Source organism: Scyliorhinus torazame, chromosome 17 (assembly GCF_047496885.1).
Source record: "Scyliorhinus torazame isolate Kashiwa2021f chromosome 17, sScyTor2.1, whole genome shotgun sequence".
NCBI classification, from domain to species: Eukaryota; Metazoa; Chordata; class Chondrichthyes; order Carcharhiniformes; family Scyliorhinidae; genus Scyliorhinus; species Scyliorhinus torazame.
The window spans coordinates 138400356-138422566 of record NC_092723.1 but is presented as its reverse complement, the minus strand read 5'-3'; the positions used below and the strand labels follow the sequence as shown (position 1 = coordinate 138422566).

At 46.9% G+C, this 22211-nt stretch overlaps 1 protein-coding gene across 5 annotated transcripts in view; it reads left to right on the top strand.

Annotated features, from left to right (window-relative positions):
- The window catches only part of LOC140394181 (probable helicase with zinc finger domain), a 682830-nt gene that overhangs the window by 218395 nt on the left and 442224 nt on the right, over positions 1–22211 (top strand). For all 5 annotated transcript variants that reach the window (XM_072481139.1, XM_072481135.1, XM_072481136.1 and 2 more), the window contains one exon: positions 15358–15505. In XM_072481139.1, coding sequence (XP_072337240.1) covers positions 15358–15505 — 148 coding nt within the window. The remainder of the gene's footprint in view (positions 1–15357; positions 15506–22211) is intronic.

Genomic DNA, 22211 nt, shown 5'->3' with positions numbered 1-22211 from the left:
AAATATTGTTAGTAATAAAACTAAGTTGTACCATCCGCAACCGTGTTGGTTTGTCTATGTAGCAGAGCACCCAACACGACATGGTACCAGGTTTGGAACCCAGCAACTGTGAGACCTACCTGCACATCTTCAGGGATCTGCCATCCTGCGCCATGGACACCATCAGCCCGCCGCAGCCGCTCCAAATCGCTGGAAACCTCGGCGTCAACTGGAAGCTGTTTAAACAGCGCTTCCAGTTCTTCCTGGAAGCCACAGAAAGGGAGAATGCATCGGACACCAGGAAAATCGCCCTCCTCCTCTCCACGGCAGGGCAACACGCCATCCACATCTACAACTCCCTGGTGTTCGCGGAAGGTGAGGACACGACGAAGTACAAGACAGTCCTTCTAAAACTTGAGCAACACTTCAGCGTCGAGGTGAATGAGAGCTTCGAGAGGTACCTCTTCCAGCAGCGCCTGCAGGGTAAGGATGAGCCTTTTCAATCTTTCCTGACACACTTCCGTATCCTCGCGCAGTCCTGCAGCTATGAGGCCACCTCCGATTCCATGATTCGGGACCAGATAGTTTTTGGGGTCTCCTCGGGCACCCTACGCCAGCAGCTCCTCAAAATTAAGAGCCTCACTCTAGCCACCGCTATCGAAGCCTGCGTCCTCCATGAAAATGCAACCAGCTGGTACTCCCAATTCGAGGCGGCCGAATCGGCACGGCAGGGGTCCTACGAGGCCGAGCGGGTCCAGCCGATCGAGTTCCTCACGGCCCGCGGCCCGGACGAGGGCGGCCATTTTGCGCGCTTTCCACGTTCCCCCGCGCTTGTACGCGCCAAAAGAGACGTCAACGCAGAGGGACGTGACGCGCAGGCACGCTCTACGCAGGACCGAACTGCGCATGCGCGATGGCGCAACGAACGGCATGACGTCACGACGTGCGGCAACTGTGGATCCGCACATTTAAAGCGGCAATGTCCAGCAAAGAATCGACAATGCCTCCGCTGTGGCAAGATGGGACACTACGCTGCCTGCTGTCGAGCAGCTCAACCTGCCAACGCTCCCCAATTCCGCCAGCCTCGCAGGGACGTGCGGGCCATTCAGCCTCCATACACCGAGTCATACCCTGACGACGTACAGGCGGGTGATACCGACGACCGGGAAGCCTTCCGCGTTGCGGTCATTGACAGGAATCGGATGTCCCCAAGTAGGACCCACCAGCCAATGCCAGTGAACAGCGTTAATCCGGGTGATGAATGGTGTGCCACCCTAATGGTCAACCGATCACCAATCACATTCTGTTCAGACACTGGAGCCTCTGCCAACCTTATTGCATGGTCAGCCTTCTACGCCTTGAAGGTCAAACCACCGATTCGGCCATCCCGCTGTCAGATGGTCGATTACAACGGGAATGTTATCCCGGCCATGGGATCCTGCCAGCTCGAGGTTACACACAATGCATACACAGCCACATTGTCCTTTGAGATAGTTGGATCATCGAAGGACTCCCTGCTAGGCGCACAGGCGTGCAAGGTTCTCCACCTCGTTCAGCGGCTACACACTCTGTCTCCATTAGGCACGTCCGACTTCCCGGATGCAGACTTTAGGGCACAGCTCCACTCGCTCCTCGCCCACAACCAGGAGGCTTTCGAGGGCATGGACACACTGCCCTACACTTACAGAATACGGCTCAAACCGGACGCCACCCCAGTCATTCACGCACCTCGTAGAGTCCCAGCACCACTCAAAGACCGCCTCAAGCAGCAGCTGCAGGATCTCCAGGACAAAGGAGTGCTTTCCCGGGTCACGGAGCCCACGCCATGGGTCAGCTCCATGGTGTGCGTAAAAAAGCCCTCTGGCAAACTCCGGATCTGCATCGACCCGAAAGACCTGAACAACAACATCATGAGGGAACACTACCCCATACCCAAACGGGAAGAGATCACGAGCGAAATGGCCCGGGCTAAAAGTTTTACAAAGCTTGATGCCTCAAGGGTTTTTGGCAGATTCAACTGGATCAGTCCAGCAGGAAGCTGTGTACCTTCAACACTCCCTTTGGCAGGTTCTGCTACAATAGAATGCCATTTGGCATCATCTCGGCATTTGAGGTGTTTCACAGAATTATGGAACAGATGATGGAGGGCATCGAAGGGGTGCGTGTCTATGTTGACGACGTCATCATCTGGTCCACCACAACACAGGAGCATATCAGTCGTCTCCAGCGCGTCTTTGCTCGGATACGAGAGCACGGCCTGCGCCTCAACCGAGCCAAGTGTTCTTTTGGCCAAACTGAGCTAAAGTTTCTGGGGGACCACATATCCCGGCCAGGAGTGCGCCTGGATGCAGACAAAGTGACAGCTATTACAGCCATGCCGCAGCCGGCAGACTAGAAGGCAGTGCTACGCTTTCTCGGGATGGTCAACTTCCTGGGGAAGTTCATTCCCAACCTTGCCTCCCACACAACGACTCTTCGCCACCTAGTGAAGAAGACTACGGAGTTCCAGTGGCTGCCCGCACACCAGAAGGAATGGGAGGAGCTCAAGATTAAGCTCACCACAGCCCCGGTATTGGCGTTCTTCGACACTTCTCGAGATACGAAGATCTCGACTGATGCCAGCCAGTCCGGCATTGGGGCGGTACTCCTGCAACGGGACGACACTGCATCATGGGCCCCGGTCGCCTATGCCTCGCGGGCCATGACCCCCACAGAACAGCGCTATGCGCAGATTGAGAAGGAGTGCCTGGGTTTGTTAACCAGCATAGATAAGTTCCACGACTACGTGTATGGTCTCCCTCAGTTCACCATGGAAACCGACCATCGCCCCCTGGTCAGCATCATACAAAAGGACCTGAATGAGATGACCACTCGCCCTCCAGCGCATTCTACTCAAGCTCCGGAGGTATGACTTCCAACTGGTCTACACCCCGGGAAAGGACTTCATCATCGCGGATGCCCTGTCCAGAGCAGTGAGCACACCACCCGAATCGGTGGGTTCGTATGTCAGGTCGAAGCACATGTGGCCTTCACATCGGCCAATCTGCCAGCTAATGTTGCAAGTCTGGCTTGTATTCGCCGGGAGACTGCGGCTGACCCCCTTCTACAACGTGTGATGCGCCACGTGACGGAAGGGTGGCTCAAAGGACAGTGCCCACAATTCTACAATGTCCGGGACGACTTGGCCGTCATTGACGGTGTCCTCCTAAAGCTGGACCGGATTGTGATTCCACATAGCATGCACAGGTTGGTCCTCGAACAATTACACAAAGGCCATCTCGGGGTTGAGAAGTGCAGGCGGAGGGCCCGAGAAGCTGTATACTGGCCGGGCATCAGTGACGACATCACCAACATGGTGCTCAACTGCCCCACCTGCCAAAGGTTTCAGCCAGCGCAATCTCCTGAGACGCTTCAGCCCCATGAGTTGGTAATGTCCCCCTGGGCGAAGGTGGGTGTGGACCTTTGTCATGCGCTCATCAGGGACTACGTCATCATTATTGATTATTTTTCAAATTATCCAGAGGTCGTACGCCTGCACGATTTGACATCGTCAGCTGTCATCAGGGCATGCAAGGAAACCTTCGCTCGCCATGGCATTCCGCTTACCGTCATGTCGGACAATGGGCCCTGTTTTGCGAGCCACGAATGTTGTCCCTGATGTTGACTTCGTGGAGCTTCCTGCCACCATGCCTATTCCTCTATCGCCTGTGGCCAGGTCCATTCCTCAGCCGGTGGATCCTAACCCACCCTTGAGGCGGTCAACCCAAATTCGTTGCCCACCTACTAGGCTGGACCTATGAGCCTGTTTGCACATTGGACTCACTAAAGTGTTATGCCACAATGTTAATGTGTTTCTCTTTTTGTCGTTACAGGAGTTCGTTTTCGATGTTTGATGATTGCACTTGTTTTGTTTATGGTACCACCTCGTTGCTCTGTTGCACCTGACACCTTCCTTTGTATATAGTTTAGCCTCATGTACATGTTGTAGATATTGCACACACATATTCAGCTGCACTCAGTACACACCAATATTTATTACCACATAAGCACATATTCTTGTAAAAGGGGGGGATGTCATGATATTCAGATAAACATATCATGGTGCAACCACACATACACACTGATGGACAGATCAACGGACCAATCAACACACACGCAACATCACAGCCAATCACCAGTGAGAGCACACGCACTGTAAAACGGGGAACACCACAGTTCCCGTTCATTCCAGCAGGAGACAGCTCAGGGCACAGAGCTCACAGCGTGCCACTCAGACATACATCATGTGCTGAGTGCCTCTCTAAGATAGTGTTAGGGCTAGGTCCACAGGTTAACGGGTAAATTACGAACCACAGTCATAAGTTTACAGATGTTGTGATCAAGAGTAATAAAACAGAGTGTACATCTACAACCATGTTGGTTCGTCTGTATAGCGGAACACCTAACACGACAGGTTAATGGGGTGGTGTACAGAAAATCTGGGTCTCCGTCTGTTGTGGCCCTGCGCTGTGTGGTGACAGGGGTCATGGGGTTGTGCTCTACCTGTGCAGTCGGGGGTGGGGGTGCTTTTCTTTTCTGAGGTTTGTCCTGAGTACATGTGCCATGTACATAGCGATGGGCAGTCTAATTTAACTCCTGCCAATCGGGGCCATTTTCCTGATCTAACTGGGGTCCAAATGTATTCTGGAATCCATTTTGTACAGAAAGCAGGGATTGCAGGTCTGCAATTTGCTTTCAGCATTTGGCGTGATCTCCTGAGCTCTGCCTTTGTTCCGTCGTGGAACTGTGGAGTGCTCGTAGGGCTGCTTTTAAATTGTTACATTGTTTCTTTAATTGCTGGACTTGGTGTTCTGTCTCTTCTCGTACCAACACCGCGTGTTGCGTGTCTTGGTAGGCTTTATCGTATTGTGACTGAAAGCTGCTTAAGTGAGCCAGACAAGATTGGTGTGCCCGTTTGACATCAGCCATCTCCTTGTCCTTCACCTCTAACTGCTCTCTAAGTTGCCTGTTAAGTTTTTCTTACTCGCTAACGTCTCCCTCACTATTCTTCTCTCTTGTCTTCAATCTTTCTGCAGAGCGTCTTCATGACCTCCTTTGTGCCTCGCAATTGTGCTCAGCAGGACATGATTGCCATCGGCTTACAAGCTTTCCCTAAGCTTTTCTTATGAATCTCGGTTCTCCCACCAAGTATGCCCTATTCTTCCGGGACCTGTTTCGTTGTTTGCACAGAATTCACTCCAAAGGGGCCATCCTTTCCCTTTGAGATATTTTCAAATTTCCTCTTCCCATACGGGACACTGCTCTGCTCTACTGATCGCTGCGACCTCGAATTCCTGGGGGTTCATAAGGCGTTCCATTGCCTTCATTGCCATTTCTACTGCTATCTCTGGGTATCTACCGAATTTGGAACTTGGGGGAATAAAGTGGTGATGAAAACACGTGTACGGCTTACGCCATTTTCCGGTCTACAAAACTCCCGACAGTTTTACGCAACAAAATCTATCAAGCTTACCTTATATCCCTTGTTAGTACGCATGCAAATTGCACACTTCCGAATCTTGGAGGTTTGATCGATATTGGTCTTAGGCTTGTGGTTTTTGTTTTCCCAATTGGATTCCTAATTCAAATTTGGGTTCTCTCGGAGTGACAAAGCCACTTCTAGGTCGAATCCCATCAGATGTCACCAGTAATATTGCTCTGATTACTTGCTATAAATAAAGCAGTCAATATAGTCGCCTTTCTTAATCCTAATTATGAGTATACTTTCAGAGTCGCCAGGTATCTCTCGATTCCGCCACAAGGTTCAACCCGAATACCGATCAAAGAGCCAATACACCTGTTAGTTAGTTCAAAGTCAATACTATTTATTTACACACCGTAAGATCTACTCATGCACGATAATACTACAAACTAAACTAGCTCTATCATTAATACCTATACTTAACTTTGGGTGCCCACTTAGTCAGAGGAACAATGGCCGTTGATCGGATCTGAGGCTGTTGGGTTCGAAGAGGTAACAGGAGTACAGCTAAGGTCGTCCGTCTGGTTGCGAGCGTTGACCTTGAACTTACTTGCTTCTGGTGATGCTGGTGGATGGGTCTCTCCACTAGAGAGCCGAATCCAAGAGAGTGAATCTCGGTCGGGGGTTCCTTCTTATACTTGGAGGGGCTTTGCGTGCTTTTAGGCGGACCTTAAACTTGGTCCCAATTAATTGGGCAGCTTCTTGATCATTGTCATCGATCTAAACCAATAAAGGGGCGGGTGCCCTGATAACTGGGCGTGTCTAGGTGGCCGTTGGCCTTGCTTTGTTTGTGTCTTTCGGTTGGAGTACTGGCGCCGCGATGTCTGCGACAGTATCGGCTACCTGAGTGTTAGTCCTTTGTTCCTCGGAGATGGGCCATCAATATGTTAATCGACCCAGAGTTTCGAATCCGTCTGCTGACTGCTTCCCAAATACACATTCAGGCTCTGTGCCTGCTTGTTGCTTAGTATTGTCCACATTTCCCTATAGTCTCTGTGAGTGTCCATTTTGTGTTCTGAAAGTGGCCATCCCAGATGGCTACAATATAGTCCAGACAGATCATTCCATACATGAAAAAAACATAGGACATACATAAATACACAATGTAAATACATAGACACGGGCATCAGGTGAAGCATATCGAGTGGAGTCCTACTCCGGAGAGAAGATGTGTGAAGAGATCAGTTCATTCAGGAGTCTGGTATAACAGCAGGAAAGAAGCTGTTTTTGAACCGATTAGTGTGTGTTCTCAGACTTTTATATCTTCTGTCTGATGGAAGAGGTTGGAAGAGAGAATAACGCAGGTGGGAGGGATCTTTTGATTATGCTGCCCGCTTTCCCAAGGCAGCGCGAGATGTAGACAGAGTCAATGGTGGGAGGTGATGTTGTGTGACGGACTGGGCTGTGTTCACGACTCTCTGTATTTCTTACAGTCTTGTGACGAGCAGTTGCCAGCCATACCAGGCTGCGATGCACCAGATAGGATGCTTTCTATGGTGCATCTGAATCAATATGGACACGCCAAATTTCCTTAGTTTCCTGAGGAAGTATAGGTGCAGTTGTGTTTTCCTGGTCATAGCATTGACGTGGGTGGACCAGGACAGATTGTTGGTGATATGCACACCTAAGAATTTGAAGATGTCAACCATCTCCACCTCGGTAACATTGATGCAGACAGGGGTGTGTACGATACTTCGCTTCCCGAAGTCAATGACCAGCTCCTTAGTTTTGGTGACGTTGAGGTAAAGATTGTTGTTGTTACACCACACCTCTAGGTTCTGTATCCCCTCCTGTACTCTGACTCATCGTTGTTCGAGATCTGTCTGTCCACTGCAGTCCTGTCATCAGCAAACTTTGCCACACAGTCGTGTGTGTAGAGGGAGTATAGTAGGGAGCTAAGTACGCAGCCTTGTGGGCCCCCGATATTGAAGACTGTCACGAGGAGACGTTGTTATTTATCCTTACTGATTGTGCTCCATTGATCAGGAAGTCGCGGACCCAGTTACAGAGGGAGGAGCCAAGCCCTAGGTTTTGGAATTTTGATATGAGCTTGGCTGGGATTATGGTTTTAAAGGCAAAGCTGTAGTCAATGAATAGGAGTCTGACGTAGGAGTCCTTATTGTCGAGATGTTCCAGGGATGAGTGTAGGGCCAGGGAGCTGGTGGCTGCTGTGGACCTGTTGTGGTGGTATGCGAATTGCAGTGGATCAAGGCATTCTGGGAGTATGAAGTTGACATGCTTCATGACCAACCTCTCAAAGCACTTCAATGCAATCGATGTCAAGGCCACTGGATGGTAGTCCTTGAGGCACGTTGCCTGGTTCTTCTTATAGTGATCTTCTTGAAGCAGGTGGGAACCTTGGAATGGAGTAGGGAGAGGTTAAAGATGCCCACGAACACAACCGCCAGTTGGTCCGCGCAGGATCTGAGTGCATGACCAGGGACTCCGTCGGGACCCATTGCTTTCTGAGGGTTTACTTTCAAGAAGGCCGATCTGACTTTGGAAGCTGTGACGATAGGTATGGGTGTGCCTGAGGCTGCTGGGGCAGTTGACAATGGTTTGATGTTTCCTGCTCGAAACGAGTATAGAATGCATTGAGTTTATCGGGGATAGGTGCGCTGCTGCCGGAGATTCTACTCAGCTGTGCCTTGTAGTCCGTTATGTTGTTTAAGCCTTGCCACAGCCGACGAGAGTCCATGTCGTTAGTCTGTGACTCTTGCTTAGTCTGGTATTGTCCCTTGGCATCCCTGATGGCTTTGCGGAGGTCTTACCTGGATTTCCTGTATAGGTCAGGGTCGCCTGTCTTGAATGCCTCAGACCTGGCCTTCAGTAGGGAATGAATCTACTGAATAAACCATGATTTCTGGTTGGGGAACATATATGCTACCTTCTTTGGCATGCAATCTTCTACACACTTGCTGATCAAGCCTGTGATGGTGGTGGCATGCTTGTTTAGGTTGGCTGCTGAGTTCTTAAATATGGTCCAGTCTACTGACTCCAAGCAATCGGATAGGAGCTCTTCTGTTGCCTAGGACCAGCATTGCACGACCTTCCAGATTCCCACCACCCTCTGGGTGTAAAGGTTTATCCTCAAATCCCCTCTAAATCTTCTGCCCCTTACCTTAAATCTATGCCCCTTGGTTAGTGACCCGTCCGCAAAGGGGAATAGTTCCTTCCTATCCACCTTATCTGTGCCCCTCATACATCTCAATCAGGTCCCCCCTGAATCTTCTCTGCTCCAAAGAAAAGAACTCCAGCTTATCCAGTCTCTCTTGATTGCTGAAATGCTCCAGCCCAGGCAACATCCTGGTGATCCTCCCCTGCACCCCCTCTAGTGCATTCAATTCCTACCTATCGTCATTTCCCACGCTCTAGTCCTTCCCATTCACCATGGCTACTACTGGCCACTCCTCATTTGTCCCCCTCCTGCTATTTCCCTGGTTTTGTAGTTAAATTCATCCCGGGCCCTCTTCTTCCAGACGTTGTTTAAAACCTATCCCTTAAAAGCCCGTGATCAGGGGGGAAATTATAGCCGACAAAGCGCGCAGAGATAGGGAAGAGCGGGTGGCCAGGCAACAGCTGATTGGTCCCATTCTGCAGGTCGATAGAAAATACTCCGAGATCCCGACCATAGAGCTTCTGGCGGAGAGGAAAAAGGTACAAATGGACTTTAACCTGCTATCCACTAGGAAAACAGTGCACCAACTCCGCCAGATATGGGGGACCTTCTACGAGCACAGAGAAAGGCTGGCCGCCTATTGGCCCACCAGCTGAGAAAGCAGGCAGCCAAGAGGGAAATAACGCAGGTAAAAGACAGAAGAGGCGGACTGGTAACGGAACCAAAAGAGACCAACTGTGCATTCGAGACCTTCTACCGAGGGCTGTATACCTCCGATCCCCCCAGAAGGAATGTGGGGATGAAACAGTTCCTTGATGGACTGGACATGCCAGTTGTGAGGGAGGACAGGCGGGGGGAACTGGAAGCACCAATAGATCTGGGAGAAGTCATGAAGTGCACCAGCTGCATGCAGGCGGGGAAGGTTCCAGGACCCGATGGGGTCCCGGCGGACTTCTATAAAAATTTGTGCCAGCCCTGGCCCCACGTTTAAGGGACATGTTCGCAGACCTGGCGAGGGGACTCTGCCTCCTACGTTAACACAGGCCACAATATCGCAAATATCCTAAAAAGACAAAAATCATTTCACTGCTGAATGTAGACGCAAAGATACTCTCGAAGGTCCTGGCCAAAGGACTGGAGAACGCCGCAGTAGAGGTGGTCGCAGAGGACCAGACGGGCTTTGTCAAGGGTAGGCAGCTTACTGCGAACATTAGGTGGCTGATGAATATAATAATGACACCCCCTGCCCCCGCAGAAAATGCCTTCGACAGAGTCAAATGGAAGTACCTCCTCGAGGTACTGGAGCGGTTTGGGCTAGGGGCAGGGTTCACCTCCTGGGTGAAGCTCCTGTACAATATCCCCCCTCGCCCCAAGGCGAGCGTTCGAACCAACACCACCAGCTCTGAATACTTCCAGCTGCACAGGGGCACTCGGCAGGGATGCCCACCATCCCCACTCCTGTTTGCCCTATCAATTGAACCCCTGGCGATCACTCTGCGAGATGCGAAAAGCTGGAAAGGCATCCAATGAGGAGGCAGAGAGCTCAGAGTGTCGCTCTATGCGGTTGACCTGCTCCTCTATGTCTCGGAACCACAGGAAGGCCTGAGAGCAAAGAGAATCTTCTCTTTGTCCAGAAAATAATGCAACCGCACCACCCTTGACTGCGCCCCTGCCTTGGCCTCTTCCTCAACACCCTGAGCGCCCGATCCACCTTGGGAGGACGGTCAAAACCCCCTCCCCCACCAACTTCTCAAACACCTTCACCACATACTTTGTGGCCTGCATTCCTCCAATTCCCTCAGGCAGCCCCAAAATCCAGAGATTCTGCCTCTTGGACAGATTCTCCAAGTCATCCACCTTCATCCTCAACATCAGAGGGAAAGATGGCGGAGAGCTCTGGCTGCCCAGTGGTCTAGCAAGCGATTGTTAGATAAGTTCCAGCAGCATAGGCAAGAGGCCTTGGAAGATCTGGCTACGGTGGCGGAGCCGATCAGTGCGACTATTGAGAGTGGAGCAAACACTGAAGGTTCAGAGTTCGCCGCTCCAGAAGGCGGAGGTAGATGATGAGGACCGGTTGGCCTGTTTGGAGGCAGAGATGGTGCTCATGGCAGAGGGCCAGAAGATTATCATAGGATTTACAGTGCAGCAGGAGGCCATTCGGCCCATCGAGTCTGCACTGGCTCTTGGAAAGAGCACCCCACCCAAGGTCAACATCTCCACCCCATCCCCATAACCCAGCAACCCCACCCAACACCCAGTAACCCCACCCAACACGAAGGGCAATTTTGGACACTAAGGGCAATTTATCATGGCCAATCCACCTAACCTGCACATCTTTGGACTGTGGGAGGAAACCGGAGCACCCGGAGGAAACCCATGCACACACAGGGAGAACGTGCAGACTCCGCACAGTCAGTGACCCAAGCCGGAATCGAACCTGGGACCCTGGTGCTGTGAAGCCATAGTGCTAACCACTATGCTACTGTGCTGCCCATAAAATTCATTTTTTGATTGTTGCTGTTGCCCCTCTGGATTTGCCTGGGTGGGGCGGGCTCTGTGCCGCGCACCCCCCCGCCCCCCCCCTTCCCTGAGTTCCTTCCTTGCCACCTCTTTCCCCCCCTTGTTCCTATCTGTTCTGTGTGATTCTGTTTGCCCTCATTGGTTTAAACCACGCACACCCCCCTCCCCCCACCCCTTTCCTTCCTATTCGCTATTGGCCTCGAACAGGTCTTGGAACAGGATGATGAATAGACCCTACGCTTTGTGGAAGCCCTCGTCCGGTGTACTTGATCTTCTCCAGTTGGAGAAATCCCAATTTGCAGCAGTGGTTGGCGCTGCCAATCGCAAGCCGAGCAGGATTCTCCGTCGTGCGATTAGGAAGCAAGGGCATCGACTCTCTTCCCCATACATAATTATGGCTACCTGAAGACTGCCACTCTCGGGCATGGCTCCACCTTTAGCCCCAAAACCTCGGACATCACCTCGAAGAAGGCTGTCCAGATGCTGGCAAATCTGGGGCAGGCCCAGAACATGTGGCAGGCTGCGACTAGGGGCTTTTCACAGTAACTTCATTTGAAGCCTACTCGTGACAATAAGCGATTTTGATTTCATTGCATGTTTCTTTTTCTAAATGTTTTTTTTTATTGGGTTTTTGAACAAAGTATATTTACCGTTACGTACACAGAATAAGATATATATATATATATATATATAGATGAGAAGGGCACACACAAACATACCAAAAAAAAAGTGATAAAACATAAATAAAAAATAAAATAAAATAACTAGTAAGGTATTATGCACCAGCTCAACAGCAGCAACTCTGTACAATTGGCAATATTATTTACAATGAGGCATTGTTTGTGTGTGTGTGTGGGGGGGAGGGAGGAGTGGGTGCGGGGGGGACTGGTGAGGTAGATATACACTTTGGTGCTGGAGAAACAGTTACAGAGGGCAATACTCAAATGGGTCTGGTGTTGGTGTTGTCACTTGCTTCTCCCGGATGGATTTTCGCTGCCGTTGTCATCTCGCGCTCACCTCCGTTCAGTCGTTTGTCCCGTCTTTCGCCTGTATTCTCCTTGCTCTCTGTTCCTGTAGATGCTAAGTTTGTTATCGTTTCCCGTGCCCTCCTTCCGGCTATCATTTCACTGCCTCCCCCCCCCCACCACCACCCTGGTTCTCTATTGTTCCCTGTCTCTTCACTCTTCCCCCCCCCCCCCCCCCCCCCCCCCCCCCCGCCACCCTCACCACCCTGGTTCTCTATTGTTCCCTGTCTCTTCACTCTTTCCCCCCCTCCCTCACCCCTCCTTCTGCCCCCACCCCCCTCCTGTGGTTCGCCTTTCCTCTTGGGTTTAGCTGCCCCCCCCCCTCTCCTCTCCTGGTCTCTCTCTCTCTCTCATGCCTTGGCTACTTTCCCCTGATTCTTGGCTACCTGGCTATTCTTCTGCTTGTTCGTTGGCCAAAAACAGGTCCCGGAACAATTGGGTCAATGGCTCCCACGTTCTGTGGAAGTGGTCGTCTGGCCCTCGGATGGCGAATTTGATTTTCTCCATTTGGAGAGATTCTGAGAGGTCGGACAGCCAGTGTGCAGCTTTGGGTGGTGCTGCTGACCGCCAGCCGAACAGGATTCTACGGCAGGCGATCAGGGAGGCAAAGGCAAGGGCGTCCGCCCTCCTCCCCAGGAATAGATCTGGCTGGTCTGATACCCTGAAGACCGCCACTTTCGGGCATGGCTCCACCCCTATCCCCACCACTTTGGACATTGCCTCGAAGAAGGCTGTCCAGTACCCCGCAAGTTTGGGGCACGACCAGAACATGTGGGTGTGGTAGGTCGGGCCTCCTTGTCACCATTCACATCTATCCTCTACCTCTGGGAAGAACCCACTCATATGGGTTCTTGTTAAATGGGCTGTATGTACCACTTTTAGTTGCGTCAGGCCGAACCTTGCGCATGTGGAGGTGGAGTTGACCCTATGCAGTGCATCGCTCCAGAGTGCCCAGTAACGAAGCTACTGTGAAAAGCCCCTAGTCGCCACATTCCGGCGTATGTTCGGGGAGGCTGTTACGGGAATTGAACCGTGCTGCTGGCCTGCCTTGGTCTGCTTTCAAAGCCAGCGATTTAGCCCTGTGCTAAACAGCACCTGCAGTAACTTCATTGAAGCCTACTTGTGACAATAAGCGATTTTCATTTCATTCATCTGTTGTCGGGCAATTGCTACAGAGCCTTTCATTAAGGTTAGGGTGTCTTGAAATTTTTCAGCTGATCAGAGAAAGCCAGTATGGATTTCTCAGAGATAGGTCATGCTTGAAGAACCTGAATTTTTTGAAGAGATGACTAAAGTAGTGGACAAGGGAATATCTATGCATGTTACTTAGTATTCTTCAAGGAGACATTTGATAAAGTCTCTCACAAGAGATAGTTGAGTGAAGTCAAAGCTCATGGAATTGAAGGCAAATTATGGACCTGGTTAGGAAATTGCCTTACTAAAAAGAGAGATAGTAGGCTAACTGGCCTATAATTTCTTGATTCACTCTGCCAGCTTTCATAAATAGAGGAGTGATGTGCGCAATTTTCCAATTTAATGGATGATTCCCGCATTAAGAAAACTATCTATAATGTTCTCACCTATTTATTTTCACCTTGGGATCGAAGCCATCTAATCCTGGGAACTTGTCGTTTTTCAGTTTCATTCATCTCTCCATTACTTTTATCTTTTTAATGTTAATTTTAATGAGTCCCTGTCACTGATTCAGGAATAGTATCCTTGGTATGTCTGGTGTACTGACCTCTTCCTCTACTGTAAATACTAATGCAAAGTAATTATTCAGAATGCCTGCCATTTCCTTGTTATCATTGACAACATCACATTTAGCAGTTTTCATGGGGCCCACATTACTTCTCACCACCCTCTTCCTAATGTAAAAGATTTTGTGTTATTTTTGATGTCCCTTTTAATTTTCTTTTCAGTCTGTTTAATTAGCTCTTGCTATCTGTTCTGTCACCCATTGCTGCATTTCGTATCTTTTCTATTTGTCAAGATCTAAGCTACTTTTCACAATTTTGTATGCTTTTTCTTTTAAATTTAATGTTGTCATTTACCTCTTTAGTTGTCCATGATGGCCTGTTTTGGCAAATACATCCCCGACCCTTCATGGTTTTAAACTGGTTTTGTATCATGTTAAATTATTTTTCAGACACTTCCCATTGCTTTCTGTCATTTTACTCATTAATAAATTTGCCCAGTTTACTATTATCCCTTTAAAATCAGCCTCAACTAAGTCTGGAATCTTAGAACTGTTTCATGTTTCATGTTTCATGTTTCTCCTTTTCAGATTCTTATGTTGAATTCAATCACATGATGATTGGCATTGCATCGTTCGGCAGTTAACAAAATCTGGCTCATTACTCAATCACACCTGCCCCCTTGTCGATTCTGGGACACATTGTTTCAGAAAATTATTCTGGACATAAATTTGCTAACTCTCTGACATGTGCTAGTCTGCTTGTTCACAAACTATATGATAGTTAAAGTACCCCATTAAAACCATTCAGCCTTTGCTACATGTATATCTTTAACATTTATAAAAGCTACTCCTTCATAGCTACTACTAGGGCGTGTCTATACAACTCACTGTGGTTTTAAATTATTTTCCATTTCTTAATTCTATCAATAAGGACTTGACTGCTGGCTTACCTCTCCTAACATTGAAGTGATTTTACCCTTTATTATTAAGACTATCCTCTCCCTCCATCATTTTTCCCTATCTTTCCTGTACATCTGGAGCACAGCTCCAAGTTATAAGTTGAAGGGCAAAAAATCATTACATTTACCAGTCTTTAGAAAAAGACAATAAGGGGGTAAATAATGCTATCTGTTTCAATCCTGCCCACAATTGATTCCCATTAGGTAATCCATACAGGATGCTCATCTGTATATTGTTTGTTGGAATGGGACCTTGCTGTATAAGCTGATTAAATTTGGTCAGTTTTGAAAGTGTAGCATCTATAGTCAAGTGGAGCAATGCACCATCTAGATCTCTAATTGAATTCCAGTTAATAGTATGCACTTGATGTTTTCTCCTAAAACTCCAGTGGAGCTGATAATGCAGTGTAAATTTTGAACAAATTCCCTTCATTAATATGAGTGAGATTATGCCTCGCATGAGTTAATTGAACAGTGCTGTACTTTTCTTTGTGGCTGTATGTCAATTTAATTTTTCCTTGCTGTTCTTTCATTAGTCTTGCATCAGAACTGTTCTACAGCGGGAACCTTACAGCTAACAGCAAACAGCCAACTCACAAAGATTTTTATCCCCTCATGTTTTGCGTGGCCTGGGGAGCAGATGTGCAAGACAAACACAGTGCCAGCTATTACAACTGTTCTGAGGTTAGCACTGGCTGGTTCTACACTCATTTAATGTACTTGAGCAAGAGATGGAGGAGATTTATTTTTAATATTGTCCAGAGATGTATAATGAGATGAGTTACATTGAGCAGAGATGAAAAATATTATAGTCGATTGTTTATCTTTAACTTGATTTAAACTGTGAAAGATTATTGTTTTTCCAAAATATACTAATGGTTCTTCCAGCTGCTTTGCCTAATTGTTGTTAATTTCTCGCTGTCTGTGTTAGTATGGCCATTTCCTTTAATGATTCAATTAGCCTAATTTCTCTCGAATACAAATTTAACAGGGCAGTATAGGTTTTTTAAATAGCATGATTTATATTTTTGAGGTGTGAAATAATTTCTATTATACCATTTCTGTTTGCCTTTTTTGATCTGGAGGCCTTATGGTCTTGCCGCCGGTAACATGATGGTTTGGTATTTGCTCACTGTAGGTGGTGTGGTATATACATTCACCTTTTCTTTGTTTAATTTTCCTTTCTGCACCAGTTCTTTACTCCCCCTCAATTTGAAAATGTGAACTACTTCCATGTCTCCACCTATGCTGCTCTGAGTCACTGAGTGATTTTCAACAACAGCAACGTCACCAAATTTATTATATTTACACAGTGCCTTATATGTAATAAAACATCCCAAGGTGCTTCACCTTGTAGTATTATGAAGCAAAATGTGACATTTGAAAACTTCCTTTTGCCATGAATGGGTGCAGGTTAAATGGCACTATTCATTATGTAGGTGCTTGGCAATCTCCCCTGATCTGAATATATTTCCCTTCCGCACTGCCATTGTGGTATGTCATAGTAATTTCTCTACATTCTACCAAATTAATCTCTGAGGTCAGATAATGGTTGGGATTATTTCATAAACCAACCCAGGAATGTAATTGTTGCAAGTTGTTCATCAAGATATGAAACAAAACCCAAATTCCTACTTGGGTGAATTGCCACAGGTTTCCTGGTGGCATTGGGTGGATTCAATGGGAAATTACATTTACAGCAGCGATACCAGAAGATCCCGCCGCCAGCCAATGGCGGGCCGCCTCCCTCTGGCGAGAAACAAGCTGCGGTGAGACCAGAGACGCTCACCCATTGTGTCTGAATTTCACTTGCCCTTGGAAATTAATTATGTTGAAATTGTATTACCCCTTGTATAGTTTCCTCAAACACAAATGTTCTCTTCCATCAGTGTATATAGAACCAGGAATGTCTGCTTATACAAGCACTTGCATTTGGTAGCAGAATGTTATATTATTAATCAGCATCCTGCTAAATAGATTGCAGAATGCATTTTGATATCTTATCCCTGGATTGATTGATTTATGCACCTTAGCTCCTGAGCAAATGGGAAAGCACATTCTAACTGTGTTAGTGTCGATGATGTTGAATCTGGGGAGTGCAGCCAGGGCCAAGTGCATGGCACCACAGCTGGCTCAGCTTCACAAGGAAGACTGGAAGAGCAATGGTAATAGGTGATTTGATAGTTAGGGGAATAGATAGGTATTTCAGTGGCTGCAGGTGTGAATTGAGTATGTTGCCCTCCTGTTGCCACCAGAGCGTTACTGAGAAGCTGCAAGAGCACCCTGAAGTGGGAGAGTGAACAACCGGCAATCATGGTCCAAATGGGCACAAATGACATAAACAGATAGAGAGATGTAGTCCTGCAGTCAGAATTTAGGGAGCTAGGTCGGAAACTAGCATGCAGGACCTCAAAAGCAATGATCGTTGGATTACTACCACTACCGTGTGAAAATTAGTATAGAATTAGGAGGGTAAAGCAGATGAATGCGTGGCTGGAGAGTTAGTGCATGAGGGCGAGCTAAAGGTTCTTGCGATATTGGGACCTGTTCTAGGGGAGATGAGATTCTGCGGTTGGACAGGTTGCACCCAAATAGGGTGGCGATTTGCTACAGCTATTGGGTAGGGTTTAAACTAACTTGTTAGGGATGTGGGTACCAGGAGATAATATCAGCGTGGAATACTGCGCGGCCTCTCTCCCTCTCCCGCGCGGGCTCTCTCTCCCTCTCCCGCGCGGGGTCTCTCTCTCCCTCTCCCTCTCCCGCGCGGGCTCTCTCTCCCTCTCCCTCTCCCGTGCGGGCTCTCTCTCCCTCTCCCGCGCGGGCTCTCTCTCCCTTTCCCATGGGGGCCTCTTTCTTCCCCATCCTCTCCCCCTTTCATTTGTGTTCATTGTTATACCGTTGCTTCCTTCTCCCTTCTTCTGGCTTATTGGCTGTTGACTACAAACAGGTCTTGGAACAGGTGGGTGAATGGCTCCCATGTTTTGTGGAAGCCCTCTTCCGACCCCCAGATGGCAAATTAAATTTTCTCCATCTGGAGAAATTTCAATAGGTCGGACAACCAGTCTGCAGCTTTAGGTGGTGCTGGTGATCGTCAGCATAGGGCACATCTTACTAGGGCACAAATGAGTGGGCTTTACCCAAGGGTGGAAGACCAGTGCGAGCAAAGTTTTCTGGGGCCGGCGCATCATTTGCGCATGTTCTGGTCATGTCCTAAACTTTGTAGGCTTTTGGGTCTCCTCCTTCAACGCCATATCAGGGAATCTTGGGATTTAGCTGGAGCCTTGTCCGCTGGTGGCCATTTTCTGGGTCTTGGACTCATGGGAACTGCAGATGGGGGTGAAGGCAGATGTGCTCGTTTTCGTCTCGCTGATAGCCCGGAGGCAAGTTCTGCTTGGGTGGAGCACTCCGGCTCCGCCCAATGCCTCGTCCTGGTTGAGTGACCTTATGGAGTTTTTGTACTTCGAGAAGTCAAGTACATCATGAGGGGGTCAGCAGATGGGTTCTACTCGAGGTGGCTGCCATTCATTTCCTATTTCGAGGAACGAATCACCGTCATGTGTTAAGTTGGGGGGGTTGTGATTCAGGTTTGTTTTTCTGTTGGGAGGAGGGTAAGTTTGGAGCTGTATTTGTCATGTGTTGTCATTTTACTGTGTTATAATGAAAACTTTTCTTAATAAAAATATATTTTAAAAAGATACCTGCATTGGGGGCAGTTCAGAGAAGGTTCTCTAGGTTGTTTCCTAGGATGCCGTGGTTTTCATGTACAAATATTGAGCAGGTTGTCCTATAGTCAGTGGAGTTTAGAAGAATGAGAGATAATATTGTTCTGAGAGGTCTTGAAAGGTTAGATGCTGAGAGGATGTTTCCCCTTTTGGGAGAATCTAGAACTAGGGACATAGTTTCAAAATAGGGGGTCTCCAATTTAAGGTGGAAATGAGAAATGTCTTCTCTGAGGTTGTTAATCTTTGAAATATTCTACCTTTAGAGAGCAGTGGATGCTAGGCCATTGAATATTTTCAAGGCTGACTTGGACAGAGTTTTGACCTACAATTGAATCAAGGATTATTGGGGTAGGCGGGGGAGGTGTGCAGACAGGAAAGTGTGGTTAAGGCCACAATCCGATCAAGCAGAACCTTATTGAATGGTGCATCAGACTCAAGGGGCCAAATGCCCTATTGCTCCTATTTCTTTTGTTTTTATGTAAATTAGCTTTTTCACCTGCGTCATGTGGTTGTCGTCTATTCAGCTTTATATGGATATTGAACAATGAGCAAAGATTGAGGAAGATATAACTTAGTAGCAAACTATTGTTTTGCCAGCAACCATTCCTTCTTTGATGTAAACTAAATTCTAAAATTGCCAATTATGTCTAAAGTTAAACTATCGAAATATATGGAAAATGCTGTGTGCAAGGTAATCCATCTTTTGTGGGATAACACCGAACGTGCCTCTGTGTGCAAGGCCTTAACTGAAATTTACATTCTCTGCTAATTGATCTGTATTGAGAATATTGATCACCATTGGGCTTCATGGATTTTTGTAGTGTCATGGGCCACTGGGGGATCAAATAGGCAGATTCATGAGTTTGTGCCCCAAATAGTAGGGATTCCGTGAACAGACCTCTCTCAAAGTCTGGAGAATTAAATATATTTTGTTATGCTTTCTCCAAATTAGAGGGAATATTGCTATTGAAAGTACTTTTACACATACAAGCCATCAAAAATTCAACAGTAGAATATTTGAATACCCTTGTAACACATGAGGTTTAGTGGAAGCATTTTAATAATGTAAGGCATCTTGGTGGGTGCTTGCAGCTTTAGGTCTACGGTTGACCTAGAAATGCTCTAATGTACCAACTATAGTCTCTATAATAAAGTTTCCACTGATTATCCTCTTTTCATAATTGTTCCTCCATGAAGATCTGATTGGTTTCTTGAAATCATGCAGCTGTCAGACAAATTAGACACCATTGTTTAAATTGAGGCACTAGTCCAGTTCCAATGCAGATGTTTTTGATGTTGATGCATCATTTTGATACGTACTGATTACCAGAGACAATAAATAGTCACAAGGGCAACATTTATGACCATCCCTAATTGTCCATGAGAAGGTGGTGGTGAGCCATCATCTTAAACCATTGGAGTCTGTATGGTGTAAGTACACCTACAGTGCAATTGGAGAGGGAGTTCCAGGATTTTGACCCAGCACCAGTGAAGAAATAGCAAGATAATTCCAAGCCAGGATTGTGTGTGACTCGGAGTGAAACGATGCTCACATTCCATGAATGATTTTTAAAAAAAGGATGCTGGGACCTGCCAGCAGGTAGAGCTGCTGCAAAGTAGAACTCCCTAATGTTATATCTCTGTAGCTGTAACTATTGCAACCTTTCTGAGAATGTAATTGGAATGTTTATCTGTGGAATCTCTCCAGGCTTATCCCTGCAATTTCAGTACAAATGATGTATACTAATTATATGTACATATATAATTTGAGTGAATTGCATATCACAATATCCTGAGTGTTACAATCCTGTTAGGGTCTGATAACATTTAAAGAGTAATCTGAAACCCAGTGATTTAATCAATAAAACCATGCCATAGGATATCACGCTTTGAAATAAAACTCAAACTTTATTGTACATAGAACAAATTAAACAAAGCAGATATGATTAAGTTAACAATATAGCTTATGCCAGCACGGCTATGGGCAGAACGGTAGCACAAGTGGATAGCACTGTGGCTTCACAGCACCAGGGTCCCAGGTTCGATTCAACGCTGGGTCACTTGTCTGTGTGGAGTCTGCACGTTTTCCCCATGTCTGCGTGGGTTTCCTCCGGGTGCTCTGGTTTCCTCCCACAGTTCAAAGACGTGCAGGTTAGGTGGATTGGCCATGATAAATTGCCCTTAGTGACCAAAAAGGTTAGGAGGGGTTATTGGTTTATGGGGATAGGGTGGAAGTGAGAGCTTAAGTGGGTCGGTGCAGACTCGATGGGCCGAATGGCCGCCTTCTGCACTGTATGTTCTATGTTCTACAGATTAGGTTACTTCTTACTTTCCCCAAGAATTCTCTTATGCATTAGAACCTTGAAGTCATTTACCTCTGTATGGATCAACTGCCATAGTTCTCTGGAAACTACTTTAACTTTCCTCAGTTTCAGCTCTCCTGAGGTAAAACATTCAATTACCATCTCTTGCTTGTGAATGCTTTATCCCTTGCTCTTGTGTCCTTCTCAATACTGTTATGGGCCAGGGCTTGGAAACTCTAAAGTGTATTATGAAGTTCACCTGACCGACAACCTTTTATGTTGAATTTGGCTAGGATGAGCACAAAAGCCTTCAATGCAGGTGTGATTCATCAGTCTTTCTAGACACTTTAATCAAAACAAGGTTTATTCTAAGAATGTAGTTAACATATATATATATATAATATATATATATAAACAGCAAGAATTTTTATTAATTACAAATGTAAAGACACCATACAGCTACAGTAATCTATGTATAACACTTAATGAATTTCCCCTGAGCTGTTCCAATTCAATGACAAAATCCAATAAACCAAAGCCCCTTTTCAAGGCCATGGTCCAGCACACTGTATTCTCACTTGAATGGGTGTTATAACCTGCCTACTTACCATTGGCTGGGGACTAATGACTATCCCACAATCCTGTGGGAGTACGAGCTTCCCCAATGAGGGGGGCGGAGAAACCACTAGTAAACTCCTAGTATAAATAAGCTGGCCAGTTCAGGAACCAGCAGGAAGGAGTATGTAGCAAGGGAAGTTACTGCTACTGTTATGTATATGTGTTATAGTAAATAAATGTTATTACTTTGTATCCTTAAAACTCGTGCTGGATTCTTCGTGGCCCTTACAAAAATGGGACTGGTCCTTTTCCTGAAATCCTGATCCAGGTCCAGCCAGCAGATTCAAACTCCTTCAGGAAAACAACTATATCTTTAAAGTTACCAAGGCAGTTAGCCACAACGAATGGGCTTTTTACTGGAACAGCTTTTAAAATGAAAACAGAGAAAAACACTTCTTTCTCCTTCTACAGTCCAAAGCAGTCAAACTGAAACTGAAACCTTAAATAAAAACTCTCACCTGACAGCCACAGCCCAATGTGCTCGACGTCACATGTTAAGAGACTAAACCTTTCTTAAAGGGACACTCACATGACACCTCCCCCAAGAAAAAAAGAAGCAATCAACTTATAATGTATAATGCCACATGTATAAGTTTTAAATTAAATGGCTGGAATAATAAAGTCCATCGAAACAGTCTGACATTTTTATTCTTGAATTTCTCCAAAAAAGTCAATGGATTATGATCCATATATATGATTGTTTCAGATGAATTGCTGGTAATATAAATGTTAACATTTTGCAAATCC